Source organism: Coregonus clupeaformis, chromosome 29, assembly GCF_020615455.1.
Source record: "Coregonus clupeaformis isolate EN_2021a chromosome 29, ASM2061545v1, whole genome shotgun sequence".
NCBI lineage: Eukaryota > Metazoa > Chordata > Actinopteri > Salmoniformes > Salmonidae > Coregonus > Coregonus clupeaformis.
In genome coordinates, this window is record NC_059220.1 from 58890926 (window position 1) to 58912714 (window position 21789).

General features: G+C 44.6%; 1 protein-coding gene and 1 long non-coding RNA gene across 2 annotated transcripts; one reads left to right on the plus strand and one right to left on the minus strand.

Moving 5' to 3' along the window:
- The first annotated feature begins 360 nt into the window (after positions 1-360).
- On the plus strand, positions 361-6850 carry LOC121577292. Its single transcript, XR_006002598.2, has 3 exons — positions 361-604; positions 6215-6319; positions 6439-6850. It is a non-coding gene; the product is annotated as an uncharacterized LOC121577292 (long non-coding RNA).
- A 7691-nt stretch (positions 6851-14541) lies between these two features.
- LOC121576733 (phospholipase A2 group XV) lies at positions 14542-21789 on the minus strand. Its single transcript, XM_041890129.2, has 6 exons — positions 21467-21789; positions 20120-20276; positions 16978-17096; positions 16762-16860; positions 16174-16398; positions 14542-16020 (listed from the first exon to the last, which is right to left on the minus strand). Exons 1-6 carry the CDS (start codon positions 21615-21617, stop codon positions 15509-15511), a joined length of 1263 nt encoding a protein of 420 aa, XP_041746063.1. The 5' UTR covers positions 21618-21789; the 3' UTR covers positions 14542-15508.

Here is a 21789-nt window from a genome sequence, read left to right on the forward strand (position 1 = left end):
CAAATAATGTTATTGATTGTAAGTACGGGAAAGCTATATAAATGTGTGGCTGCTTTGCTATGTTTTGTAACCCATGAAGATGCTGATATATAGAGGTTGTTTCAAATAATCACTTCTGTTCTGACATGATAATCACATATACATTTAAATACACCACATAATTAGCTAGTTAAATTATACCACCATTATGTAAATGATGATTAAATATAGGCTACTGTGAACATTTATTCAGAACGTCACTGAAGATGGAACCTATTTGAACGGTACTTTGTTTCAGGGGGACATAAATTACCACAACAACGGTTTGTTTTTATCGGAAGTATATTGCATGCCTGCGCAAGCCATTCATTGGTCAACGCTTCTGTAACGTCACTGTGCCCATTTCTTATTTTTCTTTTTATGACAGAAATCAAGAAAATGTATATATGAATTTGTAATTGAAAGCTTTACATATTGGAATGTTAGTCAGTAACAGTAGCAGCTCTGAAGAGGAAACAGAACATTTACTATTAGAGGATGTAACAAAAAGGCTGCGATGTTGGCACAAAGATGACAACTCATTAAGGAAGAAGCACAAATCAGAGGAACACACCACCAAAGCAAGGTAGCTTCCTTTCCCGAACATTGTTTGAACTATTCTTTGTTATTAATTAGATATACTAGTATGAGAGATTTCATAGTAGGCTGTCTCATTGATTTAACTTGCATTTAACCTAAATGTTTTCCTGCATGGATATCTGTAATCACAATCAAATGAAATCAATTTGTATTTGCCACATGCGCCGAATACAACAGGTGTAGACATTACAGTGAAATGCTTACTTGCAAGCCCATAACCAACAATGCAGTTTAAGATTTTTAAAAAAGCAAATAATTAAAGACCAGCAGTAAAATAAAATAACAGTAGGGGGTACCGGTACAGAGTCAATGTGTGGGGGCACCAGTTAGTCGAGGTAATTGATGTAATATGTACATGTGGGTAGAGTTAAAGTGACTATACATAAATAATAAACAGAGTAGCAGCAGCGTAAAAGGGGGTGGGGGGGCAATGCAAATAGTCCGGGTAACCATGATTAGCTGTTCAGGAGTCTTATGGCTTGGGGGTGTAAGCTGTTACGAAGCCTTTTGGACCTAGACTTGGCGCTCCGGTACCGCTTGCTGTGCGGTAGCAGAGAGAACAGTCTATGACTAGAGTTCCTGGAGTCTTTGATAATTTTGAGGGCCTTCCTCTGACACCGCCTGGTATAGAGGTCCTGGATGGCAGGAAGCTTGGCCCCAGTGATGTACTGGGCCATTCGCACTACCCTCTGTAGTGCCTTGCGGTCGGAGGCCGAGCAGTTGCCATACCAGGCGGTACCAGGCGGTGATGCAACCAGTCAGGATGCTCTCGATAGTGCAGCTGTATAACTTTTTGAGGATCTGAGGACCCATGCCAAATCTTTTCAGTCTCCTGAGGAGAATAGGCTTTGTCGTGCCCTCTTCATGACTGTCTTGGTGTGTTTGGACCATCTCAGCAACTGTCTCTGTGCACAGGGAGGAAGATGACTCTAAGTCCAGACTGCCTCTTCCTGGCAGTGTGCTGGATATTGTTATGTATGGTACGACGTGCTGTACGTCGTACTGTACGTTGTTATGGTTTACGACAGTGTGCTGCGTTACGGATGAATGGGTTGTCAGAATGCGTGGCACATGTCATTAAACGACAGAGTGATGTTCAATGTGAAACTGTGCAGATGTCCGTTCTTTTACAACTAGGCTAGATATAACATTGGCGACGAAGATGGCTGAATTCAGTTTACCACCGCCAGCACCATTCCTCGCCGTGCCTGGCGAACCTCCAGTCCCGTGGAATAACTGGCTTGATAGTTTTAACACTTATTTAGAAGCTATGGACTTTTCTACAATCTCCGACAAGCGGAGGACAGCACTGCTCCGTCACTGCCTTGGTACAGAGGGACAGAGGATTTTCAGAGCGCTTGGATCGGCTCCTACATTCACTGCTGCAGTCAGCCTCTTACGGAACCACTTCGCCGGGAAAGAGCGAGTGCTCCTCCGACGCTACCGGCTACGGAAGAGACACCAACGGCCGGGTGAGTCCATTCAAAGCTACGTGGCTAATCTGAGGGATTTGGCTAGCTCTTGTAACTACGGGACACTTCAGGACGAGATCATCAGGGATCAGTTGATAGAGGGGACGTTATGTGAAAAGACAAGGGAGAAACTGCTTTTGGAATCGGATAATTTACAACTAGATGGAGCTATTAAAATAGCACTCCAGGTTGAAGCGGCGTTGGAATGCTCTTCTATGCTAACAGACAGCTCTGCAGCATACACTCGGCCCCCAGCCATTCTCACACAGCAGCTTCAGCCCGAGCAGGCGCACTACAACGATCACGCCGCTGCGCACGCCCTCCCGCGTCGATAGCTGCATGGACACAGACACCGACATGCCCGTGCAGCAGGCACACAGACAAACAAACAGAACTAGCTGTGGCAACTGTGGGGCTAGCTCTCACAATTCAAGGGCTTCAAACTGCCCAGCCCGTGGGAAAATATGCAAGAACTGTTCAAAATACAATCACTTTGCGAAAGTGTGTCGTTCTGCCCCTGCTACTAGCTCCACCCAGAACAGGCCCTTCGTTTCATCTCACTCTCAACATGAACACACGGAAATCCGAACCGTCTCCACCAACCATGTGTCATTCAGGACATGCACTGTGCAGCTGGGTGAGGTGGGTTTGCCTTTGCTGCTGGATACTGGCGCTGCGGTGTCGTTGCTCAACCTTGCCACTTACTACAAGTTTTTCAGTCACCTACCACTCCAACAGCCCTCCACTGCCCTGTGTGGGTACGGTAGATCTAAGATAGACATTGTAGGCACCCTCCAGGTCCCAGTACACTACGGCACCAAACATCTGCCATCATTCACATTTCATGTTGCAAAGCGGGGTGCCAACCTCCTGGGCCTCGACCTCTTCACAGGCTTGGGATTCACACTGAGAGATGACAGTGGGTCAGCTATCTACCAGGTTACCTGCACATGGCAACAGAACTGGCCGACTCTGTTTGATGGACTGGGCTGCCTCACAGCCTTTACTCACAGGCCCCTAGTGAATCCGGAAGTGACCCCAGTCATGCAGCCCCTGCGGCGCATTCCCTTTGCACTGCGTGATGATGTCACAAAAGATCTCCAGTCACAGTTGGATGCAGGCATCATTGAGCCAGTCAACGCTGCCCCTGGATTTCAAACTTGGTCATTGCAACCAAAAAGTCCGGTGGAATCCGGACCTGTGTGGATCTCCGTGCTGTGAACAAGGCCGTTGTCCCGGATAAGTACCCCTTGCCTACAGCTGAGGAGCTGACCGCACAATTCCATGGCTCCACGATCTTCACGAAGCTTGACCTTCGTCAGGGTTATCTTCAGGTACCCCTCCATGCAGCTAGCAGAGACCTCACGGCCTTTGTCACACACGCTGGCGTGTTCAGATATACACGCATGCCTTTTGGACTTAGCTCCGCCCCCAGCTGCTTCCAGAAGGTGATGAGCACCATCCTCGCTGGAATACCTGGGGTGGCGGTCTATCTGGATGACATCGTGGTCCACGGCCCTGACCTCCACATCCATGATTATCGACTCCACAGAGTATTCAGTGCTCTACTGCGGAACAACCTGACCCTGAACGGTGGAAAGTGCACCTTTGCAGCTCCAGCCGTCGAGTTTGTGGGCTTCCGCCTGTCGGCCAAAGGCATTGCCCCACTCATGTCGAACATTGAAGCCGTCCACCGGATCCCGGAACCGACCTCAGCCTCTCAGGTGGCCTCATTCTTGGGCATGACAGCTTACTACCTCCGGTTTCTGCCCCACTACTCTCAGACCACAGCGCCCCCTTCGCCAGCTCCTCAAGAAGGATGAGCCATGGGCCTGGACGGCAGCCTGCTCAGACGCGGTCCGCTCACTGAAGAGCCAGCTCACCACAGCCCCAGTCTTGGCTCACTTTGACCCCGTCTGCCACACCATTGTCACATGTGACGCCTCAGCTGGAGCACTAGGAGCTGTCCTCTCACAGCTGCAGAATGGCATTGAGAGGCCCGTCGCCTTCGCCTCAAGGGGCCCTGAGCCCCACAGAACAACGGTACTCTGTGGGCGAACGAGAAGCACTGGCCTGTGTCTGGGCGTGCGAAAGGTGGCACCTCTACCTATATGGCCGTCTGTTCACACTCCGAACCGACCACCAGTCCCTCACAACGCTACTGTCAGCATCAGGAACTGGCCACAAGCCACTTCGGCTGCACAGATGGGCCGACCGCCTCAGACAGTATGACTATCAGCTGAAGTTCACTCCGGGGAGGGATAACGTGGTGGCAGACCTCCTCTCACGCTCCTTTGACGCTCCTACTCCAACCGTCTTGCCAGACGACAACGAAACAGAGCTTGTACAAATGCTCTACGCTCCTCTTCAGTCAGTCGTCTCACTGGAGGAGCTGAAGCAAGCATCGGAACAGGATCCCACACTGTCTACCCTGCGCACCTACATACGCACTAAATGGCCAGCACATGTGCCGGAAGAGCTGGCGACTTTCGCCAGAGTGAAGCACGAACTTTCTTGCTGGGAAGAAGTCTGTGTCTCTCGAGGGTTTTGCACTGTGGTCCCGAGTGGCCTGCGTGCGCGTGTTCTATCCATGGCGCACGAGGGTCACTTGGGCATAGTCAAGGTCAAACAGCGATGTCGAGACCTTGTGTGGTGGCCAGGCATCGACCACGACATTGAAGCCCTGGTCAGGGATTGTGCTGCATGCCTCCTCAGTGGGAAAACAGGACAGTCCGCCCCACCCCCCCTGCAGCCTCTCGCATGGCCGTCCCACCCCTGGGAGCACATCCAACTGGACATCTGTGGCGAGATCCATGGACACGCAGTCCCTCACCATCAGCGCTTCCTGGTGGTGGTGTATGACCTCCACTCTAAGTGGCCAGAAGTGGTTCCTGTCGGAACTGTCACAGCACAGGCCATCGTGGACATCCTAGACAGCCTGTTCACAAGGTGGGGCCTACCCCTCACCCTTACCACGGACAATGGGCCCCAGCTAACCTCTGCCGAGTTCTCCTCATATCTCAGCAACAAGGGAATCAAACACATCCGCACGGCCTACTACAACCCACAAGCTAACGGAGGGGTGGAACGCTTCAACCAAACGCTGAAGAACGGCATCAGAGCGCACCTGGTCCAGGGGTGCACGTTCCAAACTGCTTTGAATCAAACGCTAATGCACTACAGAGCAAGCAAACACACAACAACACAGGTCTCCCCGGCATCCCTCATGCTAGGTCGTGAGATGGAACTGCCACTGGACAGACTCAGAACACAGAGAGTAGCAGAACCGGCGACTAGGCGCACCCAAGAACAGCAGGCAGTGACCAGGCACCAAAGAGCAATGAAACAGCGTTTTGACAAGGCACACAGGGTGAAGAAGTCGATCATTCAAGTGTCAGACTGGGTCCGAGCCCGACGGCCTCAGCGGTGCAACAAAATGGCCTCATTCTGGTCGGACCCCTTGCAGGTCAGTCGACAACTGGGGCCCGCCACATTCATGATGAGCAATGGATCACGCTGGCACGCCAGCCGCCTCAGAAAAGTCCCTGCCCCTCAAGGAACACGAAGGCACACAAAACAGACATGCAGGCCAGAGACGCCACCGGATGGACCTCCTCCACCACTACCACCTGAGCCCCAGCCTCTGTGGGTTCCCCAAGGGCCAGAGCCACAAGCGGTGACGGTGGAAGAAAGGCCTATGCGGGCACGAACTCGCCCCTGCTTATCTGGGGGACTACTTAACCTCTTTTCATTCTTAGGCTCCGTTAGGTGTCTTAGTCAATCTCCAGGTTAACGGACTGAACTGGCTAGTTTGGAGAGTCCATCCGTTTAAGGGTTAATGTTTATTTCTTACAGGTATCACTCTAGGTTCTTGCCCTATGGACATTTTATATATGGTACCAGTCCCTGGTTTTGGAAAGGGGGGGGAAATGTTATGTATGGTACGACGTGCTGTACGTCGTACTGTACGTTGTTATGGTTTACGACAGTGTGCTGCGTTACGGATGAATGGGTTGTCAGAATGCGTGGCACATGTCATTAAACGACAGAGTGATGTTCAATGTGAAACTGTGCAGATGTCCGTTCTTTTACAACTAGGCTAGATATAACAGATATGTTTACAGAGGAAGATGAGGACCCACAGACTGAGGACAGCATGCAACATGGTGGACTGATTCAATCCTTCAAACACGAGAGGAGAAACTGGGCCACTTACGTGTACTTTCCATGTAAATGCCTTATCTTCAGAGCTACATTCACTCACATCACATGCACAATGTTTTTGTCTTGAAGAGTTGTTTGCTCTCGGTCTTAACATCCCACTACTTCTTCTTATTTCCCTCCTTAGACATCCCAGTGGAAGGGTTCTTGGAGCTGCTTGATGAGATGACTAAAGTAGCAGCATCCCATGGCATCTCCCTCACTCATACAGACGAGTTTCACATCAGTCTATCACAGGACAAAGTGCACAGAAATGATTAATAGTGTTCTAGCAACATACATTCTGAAAAGGTTGGTTGCAGATGTGGGGGACCAGCATTTCAGCCTCCTCCTCGATGAGTCCACGGATGTAAGTGTTTCTAAGTACCTGGGGGTTGTGATAAGGTACTTTAGTGACACCAAGCAGACAATTGTATCAACATTTCTGGGGCTTGTTGAGTTTGAGGGAGGAGATGCCAAATCTATAGCCTGTGCTGTTCTGGCTTTCCTCGAGAAGTGTTGTCTTAAAAAAGAGAAACTCCTGGGGATATGGACTGACAATGCCTCTTATGACGGGGATTAACAATGGGGTCCATAAAGTGCTGAAGGAGGAGTATGGCCTCAAAGATCTGGTTCTTATTCGCTGTGTGTGCCACTCTCTGCAGCTTGCTGTAAGTCATGCTTCCAATGACACCATCCCCCATAGTGTGGAGTACTTGGTACGAGAGACTTATAACTGGTTTTCAGTGTCTCCAAAGCGCAGGGAGGCCTACAAGGCCATATATGAGACCATCAACTGTTGGGAGAAACCTTTACAGATAACCAAGGTGTGTGCCAAACGTTGGCTCTCCATTGAACCTGCGGTTTCACTCATTTTGGACTAGTGGGAGGAGCTTAGGCTGCATTTCACAGTCACCAAGTCCAGTGAACACTGCTACATGGCTGAGGTTTTATACTCCATGTACAGCGATCCTCAAAACATGTTGTATCAGACTTTTTTGAAGTCAGTGCAGGGTGAGGTACAGTTGGCCATCAAGGCTTTTGAGGGAGAGCAAGTAGATCCTCTTAAGCTACTTGATAGCTTGGTTAGCCTGATCAAGTCTGTGAGCAGCAGGGTGCTGAATTCACTGGCAAATGTTGATGTACTGAAAGGGCCAATAGATGGATACATCAGTCCCAAACCGTACCTTGGTTACCTTTTTGAGTCAAAGGCAGCTGAGCTCCACCTTGCGCTTGAGGATGAAAACAATGTCCGAAAGCGGTGTGTAGCCTTCACCATCTCCTTCACTAATGAGTTGAGGGTGAGACTGCCGGACAACATCGAAGCATTGCAGTACATGTCAGTTTTCAATGTGGAGAAAACTCTAAAGCACAATAAGAGCCCTGGAGAAATAGAAAAAATTGCCAAGCTCCTTGGCTACTCCCCTGCAGAGATAGACAAGATTGTCCAGCAATGGCGTGCCATCCATCTTAGTAAATGGAATGAGACAAAAAACACTGGGCTTCTGGAGTGAGATTTGGAAGTTCAGGGATGCAGCTGATATCAACCCGTTTCAAGAACTTGCCATGGCTGCTGTGTCTGTGTTGTCCTTGCCACACTCGAATGCTGAAGTCGAGAGAGTATTCAGCCAGATGAGTGTGGTAAAAAGCAAACTTAGAAATCGGATGTCCTTGCAGACCCTTAACTCCATCCTGTACATTCGATATGGACTGAAGCTGTCTGGTGAGGCTTGCTATGAGCACCAGCTGCCTGATAATGTTTTGCAGCTTTTTGGCACATTAGCTGCTTACTCATTTTAAGTCAGCTCCCTCAGTTGCTGAACCTGCCATAGAGGGCCTTGACCAAAATGACGACGACCCACTCTTTCTGTGAGCCAGCACAGCCTGTGTGTGTGTGTGGAGGGGTGTCTGAAAAAAATAAATATTAACCTGAATTAGGGCCAGACTAGTTACCATAATTTTCTCACATTGCCATTGACAGTTTTTTCTATTGTCTCTTTTTGGTCCATTTAGATTGTATACAATTTTTTTTTTTATGTTATAGTAAAACATTAACATTTTAAACCGTGACTTGTTGTAGGCTCCTAAGTGGACCATATGGTTAAAAACCAAACCAAACTTAAGAAAACTAAAATAAAAAAAATAAAAAGTAACTCCGCCAGAGTGTCTCTTTTGGGTCACTTTTGCCGGTCCCAAGCCCGGATAAAGGAGAAGGGTTGGAATTTGTGACATAAAAACAACAAGAATCGACAGAAGAAAGTTCATTTGTAGTTCTAAATATATTTAGGGTGTTTTTTACTCACTTTTTGTCTCTCCCACAACGTTATTCCTCTCCTACAGCGTCCATCACAATTACATGCACATGGCCAATTATGCAAATTAGGCGATGACGTCATGTAGCGACTTTTAGGACAGCAAATAGTTGGCAGCACTGCAGTTGGCAACACTGGGAGCATGTTTCAGACGCTAGTAGCACTGTTTAGCAGTGTTGCAAGGTATACTGTACATTTTTGATTCTAGAACATGAAAAACGTTTCGGGACTAGAATTTGTGTTACTTTCGGTACTTCTGTCAAATGTGTCTCACGGATCAAGTCTGTCCATCAGCGCAGCCGATGTCCCCCACGGAGCGCACCGTGCCTGCTCCACATACTCATTGCTAGCCTGCACTGGGAGTCTGGGATAGATCATGTTTATCTCCCCACTCATGCTGCACAGAAGTTAAATCAAATCAAATCAAATTTTATTTGCCACATGCGCCGAATACAACAGGTGTAGAAATTACAGTGAAATGCTTAATTACAAGCCCTTAACCAACAATGCATTTTTTAAAGATTTTATTTTTTTAAGTGTTAAGTAAAAAAATAAAATAAAAAATAACTAAAGAGCAGCAGTAAAATAAAATAACAGTAGGGAGGCTATATACAGGGTGGTACCGGTGCAGAGTCAATGTGAGGGGGCACCGGCTAGTCGAGGTAATTGAGGTAATATGTACATGTGGGTAGAGTTAAAGTGACTATGCATAAATAAACAGAGTAGCTGCAGCGTAAAAGAGGGGGTGGGGGTGGGGGGGCAGTGCAAATAGTCTGGGTAGCAATGATTAGCTGTTCAGGAGTCTTATGACTTGGGGGTAGAAGCTGTTGAGAAGCCTTTTGGACCTGGACTTGGCGTTCCGGTACCGCTTGCTGTGCGGTAGCAGAGAGAACAGTCTATGACTAGGGTGGCTGGAGTCTTTGACAATTTTGAGGGCCTTCCTCTGACACCGCCTGGTATAGAGGTCCTGGATGGCAGGAAGCTTGGCCCCAGTGATGTACCCTCTGTAGTGCCTTGCAGTCGGAGGCCGAGCAGTTGCCATACCAGGCGGTGATGCAACCAGTCAGGATGCTCTCGATGGTGCAGCTGTAGAACATTTGGAGGATCTGAGGACCCATGCCAAATATTTTCAGTCTCCTGAGGGGGAATAGGCTTTGTCGTGCCCTCTTCACGACTGTCTTGGTGTGTTTGGACCATGATAGTTCGTTGGTGATGTGGACACCAAGGAACTTGAAGCTAACACACTTGAATAATGCGACACGGAATGTAGAAATGTTGAAACTGTTAATTACTGTTCGCAAAACAATGTCCATACAGGCTACAATACATTTACAATGCAATAAGATACCGGTAGCTTCCAGAGGTGTAGGCTAACTTTACTTGCTAGTTTACAGCTGAAACTAATATCAATTCACAACCCAAGTACTTTGTTTGTGATGCAAAATATCCTAATTTCAAAGCTGGTTGCCACCAAAAACGGTATTCATTCACTTAATCGGTCTCTCCTCAGCCAAAGTTTATATTACCTCAGCAAACTGAGGGCTCTTATCCAGAGCGACTTACAGTTAGTGAGTGAATACATTTTCTTTTCTTTTTTCTCACCATTGTAAAAGCTATAGAAATGCATTTATTCATGTATACATTCGTTTCTATCACGTTTATTATATTACAGACACCTTAACGCATACTTTTAAATTATATTATGGGAACTATACAAATAAAAACAATTTTCCTTAAAGTATAATTTTTTTAATTACTAATGTTACTGTCCCCACTAAAACAACAAAATACTTAAATACATGTAATTTTGTCCTTGAAACATTTAATTGAAATACTGTAGAATGCCATTCATTCCTATGGAGGACTGCTCCTACTGGGGAGTGCCAATATGGCCGACCGGTGGCTTCGAAGCCTCTCTGGCCAATACATAGTAGCGTTAGTGATCCAGGGTTTATATACATCATTGGCTCCAACATGCCGCGCCCCTCTGTGAATGACGTCATTACTGGTTAAAGCAACAGCCGCACTTTAATAAAATAAGCAACTTCTATGCAAATGTTATTGATCAGTACAATAAAATAAGTGCCACATGGAAGGGAAACAGATTGTTTGTAATCTGTAGCCCAATGAAATGAGCCAAAACAAGCTCAATAACTCAATGCATGCACACACTCATTTACATTTTAGTAATTTAGCAGACGCTCTTATCCAGAGCGACTTACAGGAGCAATTAGGGTTAAGTGCCTTGCTCAAGGGCACATCGACAGATTTTTCACCTAGTCGGCCCGGGGATTAGAACCAGCGACCTTTCGGTTACTGGCACAATGCTCTTAACCACTAAGCTACCTGCCACTCCTATTGAATATGCATTCACTTGTACTATGAATAGGCCTAGGGTACATCTTGATTTACCCAGTTTATCAATAGAGATTTACCATTCAAATAAATTATTACCATTATGTTGGTAGATTGTATAATTGGTTCATTCATTTATACATGGCTGTCTCAGAAAAATTCTAACGTAAAACATTTCAAATGTAATGATATTGAAATCAAAAGATGCCCAATGATTGAACAGAGCATTAGCTGAGTTTATTTGTCTGGATCAAATGTCATTCTGTGACTTTGGCTAATATGCCTTTGTTTTTTGCTGTGGTATCGTTGGTATTGAGTATTGTGATGGTATTGAGTATCGTGATATTAAACCTGGTATCGGTATCGAAGTAAAAATTCTGGCATCGTGACAGCACTACTGTTTAGCAAAGAATGGATAATAAACAGTTTACACTATTGTATGAGATGAAGAGTGAACACTGAACTTAAACTTTTCTTCTAGAATCCTTCCTTCCATGTAAGTCTGGCCTGGTGTGTTGGTGACTGCACGGAACACATTCGCAAAGAGTGTCTGCAGGAGTTGCAGGTACAGTGGGGAAAAAAAGTATTTAGTCAGCCACCAAGAGAGAGAGGCCTGTAATTTTCATCATAGGTACACGTCAACTATGACAGACAAAATGAGAATTTTTTTTCCAGAAAATCACATTGGAGGATTTTTTTATGATTTTATTTGCAAATTATGGTGGAAAATAAGTATTTGGTCAATAACAAAAGTTTCTCAATACTTTGTTATATACCCTTTGTTGGCAATGACACAGGTCAAACGTTTTCTGTAAGTCTTCACAAGGTTTTCACACACTGTTGCTGGTATTTTGGCCCATTCCTCCATGCAGATCTCCTCTAGAGCAGTGATGTTTTGGGGCTCTCGCTGGGCAACACGGACTTTCAACTCCCTCCACAGATTTTCTATGGGGTTGAGATCTGGAGACTGGCTAGGCCACTCCAGGACCTTGAAATGCTTCTTACGAAGCCACTCCTTCGTTGCCCGGGCGGTGTGTTTGGGATCATTGTCATGCTGAAAGACCCAGCCACGTTTCATCTTCAATGCCCTTGCTGATGGAAGGAGGTTTTCACTCAAAATCTCACGATACATGGCCCCTTTCATTATTTCCTTTACACGGATCAGTCATCCTGGTCCCTTTGCAGAAAAACAGCCCCAAAGCATGATGTTTCCACCCTCATGCTTCACAGTAGGTAGGGTGTTCTTTGGATGCAACTCAGCATTCTTTGTCCTCCAAACATGACGAGTTGAGTTTTTACCAAAAAGTTATATTTTGGTTTCATCTGACCATATGACATTCTCCCAATCCTCTTCTGGATCATCCAAATGCACTCTAGCAAACTTCAGACGGGCCTGGACATGTACTGGCTTAAGCAGGGGGACACGTCTGGCACTGCAGGATTTGAGTCCCTGGCGGCGTAGTGTGTTACTGATGGTAGGCTTTGTTACTTTGGTCCCAGCTCTCTGCAGGTCATTCACTAGGTCCCCCCGTGTGGTTCTGGGATTTTTTGTGGTTCTGTGATCATTTTGACCCCACGGGGTGAGATCTTGCGTGGAGCCCCAGATCGAGGGAGATTATCAGTGGTCTTGTATGTCTTCCATTTCCTAATAATTGCTCCCACAGTTGATTTCTTCAAACCAAGCTGCTTACCTATTGCAGATTCAGTCTTCCCAGCCTGGTGCAGGTCTACAATTTTGTTTCTGGTGTCCTTTGACAGCTCTTTGGTCTTGGCCATAGTGGAGTTTGGAGGGTGACTGTTTGAGGTTGTGGACAGGTGTCTTTTATACTGATAACAAGTTCAAACAGGTGCCATTAATACAGGTAACGAGTGGAGGACAGAGGAGCCTCTTAAAGAAGAAGTTACAGGTCTGTGAGAGCCAGAAATCTTGCTTGTTTGTAGGTGACCAAATGCTTATTTTCCACCATAATTTGCAAATAAATTCATTAAAAATCCTACAATGTGATTTTCTGGGAAAAAAAATCTCAATTTGTCTGTCATAGTTGACGTGTAGCTATGATGAAAATTACAGGCCTCTCTCATCTTTATAAGTGGGAGAACTTGCACAATTGGTGGCTGACTACATACTTTTTTCCCCCACTGTATCTATATTTTTGTAAAAGAAGTGAGTTGCCAAATGTTTTCAGTTCCCCCTCAGGAGACTGAAAACATTTGGCATGGGTCCTCAGATCCTCAAAAAGTTCTACAGCTGCACCGTCGAGAGCATCCTGACTGGTTGCGTCACCGCCTGGTATGGCAACTGTTCGGCCTCCGACCGCAAGGCACTACAGAGGGTAGTGCGTACGGCCCAGTACATCACTGGGGCCAAGCTTCCTGCCATCCAGGACCTCTATACCAGGCGGTGTCAGAGGAAGGCCCTCAAAATTGTCAAAGACTCCAGCCACCCTAGTCATAGACTGTTCTCTCTGCTACCGCACGGCAAGCAGTACCAGAGCGCCAAGTCTAGGTCAAAAAGGCTTCTCAACAGCTTCTACCCCCAAGCCATAAGACTCCTGAACAGCTAATCATGGCTACCCGGACAATTTGCTGCTGCTCTTTAGTTATTTGCTTTTATTATTTTTGCTTAACACGTTTTTTTATTTGTTTTACTTTGCATTGTTGGTTAAGGGCTTATAAGTAAGCATTTCACTGTAATGTCTACACCTGTTGTATTCGGCGCATGTGGCAAATAAGATGTGATTTGATTTGAGTTGTAACTCCTGAAGTCAAACAACTTCCTTAAAAGATGGCAACATCTTCATGCGTGAGGTTTGTTTTGATAAAACATTTATTTATGTATGCAACAGAGGCGGCTAGTGGGAGGAGCTATAGGAGGCCAGGCTCATTTTAATGGCTGGAATAGAATAAATGAAACGGTATTAAACATATGGAAACCACATAATGTATGTTCCATTTATTCCATTCCAGCCATTACAATGAGCTGTCCTTTGATAGCTCCTCCCACCAGCCACCTCTGGTATGCAAGCATTGCTCCTACAGGTACTGTATGACACAAGACATCACTGACCCTAGACCTGAGAAGAGTATTTCAAATTATCTTCAATCATTATTGACCAAGTTAAAAGCAACTTGACCTAGTATGAAATGGTAGTTATCAACTAAAGTTTTAATCTGTTTGATCTTTACAGGCCTAAATGCGTGACTTGTGAACTAGAAGGATATAATTAATTAATGAACCTTTTTGATTAGAGGATAGAATAATCCTGAACTAACACTCCAGACGATAGTACCCAATGACTTATGGCGCAATCAATCAAGGTGGCTTTCTGATGAAGAGTTCAGAAACCCTGATTAAGTGTTGCAGGTTCATATGGTAGATCCTGTTTGATCCGTAAAAGTACTGAAGTAGATGTGTTAAGACGTCTGAGGGGAAGAGGTAGTCTCTTTCGCCAGACAATGGGTGTGCTGCACACACGCTCCACAGCGGCTGTGAGAAGAGACTATGGAAGAGGAACCTATGATGAGGCTGATGAAACAGTTCCAATTTTCACTCCTTCTTTAAACAGCTCACACAGAAGGCCGGCTTAATGCAATGTTCAACATTTTACTTAATCGTCACTGGGTAGCACACAAACAGATCATGATAGTTCCAGCAATAACATATTGGTCAAGCACAACCATAGAGCAATGGCACAGTTACAATCAAGCTGATTGGACAGCGTCTCCCTGTGCTGTCCCAGTAAACAATCTAGCCTCGACAAAAGGCCCTGGATATATGCATTAATCACAGCTCAATACTGGACACACTGCTACTTCTGAGGATCACATATTAAACAGTTACATTCTAAATCAAACCATGTTAAGAGAATGTTAAGCAATGCAAAAGTTAAGAATAGCAGACATGTTTCAGGAACAGAATTACAGGCGTAAACATGTGATTTGTTTTCTTATGTTATACATACAGAATATGTACCGGTATACTATACATACGGTGACCTAGAGAACAAAACAAAATGTAACACGCTTTGTGACAGCAGAAAAAGTCTGAATAAAAAATACTTCTAGGCTACTTCCGATGTGTATACTAAAGTTATCATTATTTCTCTGGTGTTCACTTGGCTAATGTGTACAGTAAAATCACTGACGTTCATGGTACAAATATTCCTGGCTTATTGTAGCTATGCCTCTAATGGTTTAAATACATAACTTTAAATATGATATGGTAAAATCTGTATATAAAATCACAACGCGTTTTGGTTCAGCACATCAGGAAACAATCTGGTAATCTCTGAGTTAAGTGGATTGGAAAAGATCTTAGAAAACAGAATATCATTACAGATAAGATCAATTAACCACCAAATTTGGATAGACATTAAGGGGAAAAAACATCAGTCGTCTGCTGAGGGGATAATTTGTAATAAAATCAGAAATAGGGTAAAACATTTCCTCATCAGGCTCTGAGATCATAATCTGTCCACAAGCCTATCGGTCATCTCTTTGTACTATCACAGTTTGTGACTGTCTCTTAAGATAAGATCTAGTTGCGGTCGCTCAGGGGCCAAAAAGGACGGTCTTGATGTAGGCGACCGTGGTAAAGTTGAGCAACATGGCCACATGCTCATTCCCCTCCAGCTCAAGCATATGGACAGGCTGATTCTGGTGGCCTATCCAACGCTTGCACTGGGTGGCACTCAGCAGGTTGACCGTCCCATCCCCATCTCCAAGAATCAGGGTGGGGTCTGTTTCAGGAAAGTTGGTGTAGATGAAACCCTCCGCTGTAGGCACTCCACTGCCGTACAGACAATGTATGGCCACCCCGGGGGGCTCCAGTGCACTGACCAGTGGCGCAGTGTCTTGACGCATCTCCCAGCCATCTTCGAAGTCAATATCCTTGAAGAAGCGCTGGTAGTCCTTCACGGTATAGTTGGTGGTGGGTGTTTTGATCAGGATCTGGTCAGCGGGCCAGGAATGTGCGTATGGGAACAGCCATATAGTTGAGACTGCAGAGCGCTGCTGTGAGCGGATTTTTAGTGAACTGATGACTGGAATACGGTTATTATCACCTGCAAGGAAAGACACAATATAAACCAATGCAATAGTTAATATAAAGTACATGGTTGCTAGACATTATGATTGGTATGCAGCCCACAGCAGCTCCACTATTGTGTCTCTGACTCCTATGTAATTCATGCCAAAAGGCATACTCAGACTCTTACCAGAAGCCACAACTCTCATGGTTTTGGCCACTCCAGCCCAAGGAGCACCCAGGGACACAAAGGCCTTGATGTAGAAATCCTTCCAGGCCTGGGGCTGATGGTTCAGGAAATACAAGGTGTACATGTTCCCCATGCTGTGGGCAATCAGGACAACCGGACCCCCAGCCTTCTCTGCCATCTCTTCAATCATCTGTTGCAGACTCAAGAAGTAGGCCTTGTTCTCATCTGTCAATCATATAAAAGCAAGGGGGAAAACATGCATGAGGCTGGTCATTCTAAACTACTGCGATTCCTATAACAATATTTTAAAGCAAATATTTAATACATCTAAAAAGGTCTAAATTGACATTCTGTTTCTCTATTAAAATGTTGATTATAATTCCAATGACTAGATACAAAGTAATACATCTTAAACATAAACTACATAAACTACCCGACAACACTATAAAGGTTGGTGGCAATAACACATAGCTAGCTCCAAACACAAGGACATGCAATTCATCCAAAGATCTGTTGCCAACAAGCTCGGTTCATCAGACTGCAATTGTAACAGAATGAAATGGACTGTAAGGGGTGTAGGCTACTTACTTGGAGCCTTACGCCAGTCATACGGAGCCCCTCGAACATCGTCATCTCTTGTATATCCCCATTCCACCAGCGCCTGCACTATGGTGAAGAAATACATACCTGCAAAACAAACAATAGTAGCTTAGTCAAACCCACACACAAGCAAAGCGAGATACTCCCACTATTAGAGAGACCGTTGAATAGCTACTTTAGGCACGCTACTATGGGCCCACTCACCAACACTGCGCTTGCTGGGGTCAAGGTATTCCAGAGGGAAGGTCTGTCCAAAGCCAGGCACCCTAACATCTACCCCCGGAGGAGCTTCTGTCTGCCTTGTTGTGCGGTTGTAAATCAGTCTAATACACAGACAGATGGACAGACAGATGCCAGAATATTAGAAAAGTTAATTACAATGACATTACAGTATATATATTAAGTATTATGAAGATGACATGGGATAGAACTGGAAACTTTCCCTTCCCTTAATTCATGAGTTGTTCCTGAAATAAAGCCACAGCACACTGACATGTTGTAGTTATTTTGGTTAGAGACCCAACTGGAAACACCTGTTAGAATTAATTTCAGTATCGAGGGCTGCACCTGCGGGTCCCGACAGAGATCATTGCGGTGCAGTCAGCATTTTTCATGCTGTGGTTGGGAGCAGGCGGTCAGACAGAACTTTGGAATTAAAATACTTTTGTTGTCCCACAGATTACTTGAAAACGGACGTCTCTGCTTTGTATGCGTTAGCCACTCTCAGAATTCACAAGTTAAGTAGCCTACCTCTCCTCTACTAGTTGGGCGTGCGAGATCAAGTGCACCTAGTATACAGTGCCTTCGGAAAGTATTCAGATCCCTTGACTTTTTCCACATTTTGTTACGTTATGGCTTTTTTCTAAAATGGATCAAAAAATTAAAAAATTAAGCCATCTAATACCCCATAATGACAAAGCGAAAACAGGTTTTTAGATATTTTTGCAAATTTATAAGAAAAGAAAAAAAAAACGTATTTACATAAGTATTCCTTTGCTATGAGACTCAAAATTGAGCTCAGGTGCATCCTGTTTCCATTGATCATCCTTGATGTTTCTACAACTTGATTGGAGTCCACCTCTGGTAAATTCAATTGATTGGACATTATATAGACAGGTGTGTGCCTTTCCAAATCAAGGTCCCACAGTTGACAGTGCATGTCAGAGCAAAAACCAAGCCATGAGGTTTAAGGAATTGTCCATAGAGCTCCGAGACAGGATTGTGTCAAGGCACAGATCTGGGGAAGGGTACCAAAAATGTTCTGCAGCATTGAAGGTCCCAAAGAACACTGTGGCCTCCATCATTCTTAAATGGAAGAAGGTTGGAACCACCAAGACTCTTCCTAGAGCTGGCCGTCCGGCCAAACAGCAATCGGGGGAGAAGGGCCAGGGAGGTGACCAAGAACCCGATGGTCACTCTAACAGAGCTCTAGAGTTCCTCTGTGGAGATGGGAGAACCTTCCAGAAGGACAACCATCTCTGCAGCACTCGACCAATCAGGCCTTTATGGTAGAGTGGCCAGACGGAAGCCACTCCTCAGTAAAAGGCACGTGACAGCCCACTTGGCGTTTGCCAAAAGGCACCTAAAGGACTCTCAGACCATGAGAAACAAGATTCTCTGGTCTGATGAAACCAAGATTGAACTCTTTGTCTTGAATACTAAGTGTCACGTCTGGAGGAAACCTGGCACCATCCCTACGGTGAAGCATGGTGGTGGCAGCATCATGCTGTGGGGATGTTTTTCAGAGGCAGGGACTAGGAGACTAGTCAGGATCGAGGCAAAGATGAACGGAGCAAAGTACAGAGAGATCCTTGATGAAAACCTGCTCCAGAGCGCTCAGGACCTCAGACTGGGGTGAAGGTTCACCTTCCAACAGGACAACGACCCTAAGCACACAGCCAAGACAATGCAGGAGTGGCTTCGGGACAAGTCTCTGAATGTCCTTGAGTGGCCCAGCCAGAGACCTGATCAAACATCTCTGGAGAGACCTGAAAATAGCTGTACAGCAACCCTCCCCATCCAACCTGACAGAGCTTGAGAGGATCTGCAGAGAGGAATGAGAGAAACTCCCCAAATACAAGCTTGTAGCATCATACCCAAGAAGACTTGAGGCTGTATTTGCTGCCAAAGGTGCTTCAATAAAGTACTGAGTAAAGGGTCTGAATACTTATGTAAATGTTATATTTCCATTTCTAAAATTTCTAAAAACCTGTTTTTGCTTTGTTATTATGGAGTATTGTGTGTAGATTGAGGGGGAAAAAACAATTTAATCCCGTTTTGAATAAGATTAATGTAACAAAATGTGGAAAAAGTCACCGTATGTGTGGTCTCAATGACAGAGTAGGTTTCCTACGCATGGTATAGAATCACGTGGCAGTTATCTTTCCAAATAAGTTAAATATGATTAGACTATAGTTTACTACAGTGTCTGTAAATAAATCTTGGTAATGGAAAGAAGGAGGGTGCTCAACCAAAGTGAGTCGAGATGAAATCCAAAAATGTGATCATCATTGAAAAGGAAAAGGCACAACGCATGCATAGGCTACCATGGTGAACGAGCATTGCGCCTTGTCATTTTCAATAAATATTGAATACCTAGTTATTTTTTTCACTGCCTTCAAATCGTCCTCCTTAACAACCTGGTCTCAGAGCACTTTGTTTTATTCTGTATGTAAATCCGTACACTCCATTTAGTATGATATGTTACGTTTCGTATGGTATGTATTAATTTGTGTATGTCCATCAACCATTTCGTATGAAATGTTACGAATTTGCAAAACATAAAATGTTTCGAATTTGCTAAGGTTTAAGTTTAGGAGTTAGGTTAAAGGGTTAAGGTCAGAGTTAGGGGAAGGGGAAGGGTTAGCTAAAAGGGTTAAGGTTAGGGGAAGGGTTAGCTAACATGCTAAGTAGTTGTAAAGTAGCTAAAAAGTTGTAAGTAGTTAAAGTTTCTAATTAGCTCAAATGTTAAAGTTGTCCTTGAGATTTGAACTCGCAAATGTTTTGCCAACTGGTTGTACACTATGGCTTCACTATTAAATAAACTATAAGCTCTGAGAGACAGACTAATTGTTGAAAACATATTGATTACAAAGAAGGGGATTCAAAGGTCAGTTTGTACAATGGTCAGAAGATAACCTATTCAACCTTAAAAAAAAAACAGAATTATCGCTCATGCCTACTCAGCCAGCTGCTTAGTAGTATTAAACTAGTATTATTTTATTATTAATATCAAGTTGCCAGTAGTAGAGATGCTATCAGTAGCTTTCTACCGAGCTCATATTAATCAAATACTCCCAATCCCCAATCATCCGCTTTTCCACCTCACATAGCACTAAGTGCTAACCTTATGTTGTCGATCCAGCAGTCGATGGCCACCGGCACCAGCAGTTCCAGGTTGAGCCATAATGTGAAATAGACATCAGTCTTCTTGTAGCAGATGTAGTGAACCACGCTGGGCTTGTCCAGCTTGGCCTCCAACTGGTTCCCTAGGTCTCCAGGAACTGTGGGACAATACAATATGATGATGATGATGATGAGGATGGCCAATCAAAGACTGACAAAAGGCAGAACACTATCAATTTAGAGTGTGATACAGGTGATGAGTTATTAACATTTATTAATACACTGGATAACTCCTCAGCCCTCCTCTCTAAACCCTATTTCTGGAACTATATGAGACAAAACTCATGTTTGTGGGGTCTTTTAGAATGGAGAGATTAGTGTTTACTCTGGCCAGATTTAGATTTCAACATGTGAGGCTGTGACTACATACAACGTTTAATGACCCTGAGTCAACCACAAGTTAAAAGCCGTAACCAGAAAGGAAACCTTGGGGCAAACTTCACTGACTGCTATCACTGCCATGAATGGAGACATGCTAGGGTTGTAACTCGCCAAACAGAAGATAAGGCAGTGAGATACCCTTTGTTGAAACACAGAACAGACTACTCATTTCTAGGCTTGCAATATATGTATTTTTATCCTCAAATGTATTATGAAGCTGTGGAAGTAATTAAAAGGTGATATAAGACAGAAAACAGCATTAGGCCTATTACAATTTGGTTAAATAGTAACAGTAGATAGATACATTGTAGCGCGTGGGAAACATGTTGGCAAACAAAGTGTCTGGGTCACATTTTGTTCCTTCCATTTGCCAGTCATATGACCAACTCGAGCCTAGCCTGCCTGAATCATTCTACTCATGAGTAAACAATCGGAGACCTAGCTGCATTGTAAAGTTGGAGTAAGAAATGTAATGTGCACAAGGATAGATTATTGACCAACAAAAGTTATAACGACGGTATTTTATATTAGCTAGTTTTTACCCCATCTCTAATTAAGGAAATAAACAATGCCTTGTTGTTCATCGAGAGACATCTCAAATCAAATCTGATTCTGAGTAACAGGTCAAGCTTCAGTTTCTGCTAACTAGCCTACCTGTCTGATGACGTTTGCCTCGCCAGCTTCTTGGCTATCTCTGTTACACAGTTTAACTTTTAGATGTGTGTGTATTGTTGTGAATTGTTAGATACTATTGCACTGTTGGAGCTAGGAACACAAGCATTTCGCTACAACCGCAATAACATCTGCTAAATATGTGTATGTGACCAATAAAATGTGATTTGATTTGAATAAATAAAAATAGAAGAGCTAACGTTAGATACAACCAAGATAAACAAGTGTCACTTACTTAGGACTACGGGAGGTCTTTCTAATCGACATGACTTGCCCGTGAGACATTTATCCAATGTTCTGCAGTTGATGTATGGTGCCAAAAACAACAACAAACACAGTTGAACGAGCGCTGGGATAGTCAACCCACAGGATACCATTTCTCCCATTCATAACGCTGTTTCCCCTGATGAGGAAATGTGGGTGTTTATCTACACGAATAAATCCCTTTGCTAACACACGTTTCACAACATGACAACAAAACTGCGCAGATGTTGAAGGCAGGGGTGCAACAGATAATTTATCAACCTATCGACCATCTTCTTCTTGTTCTTATTCTAT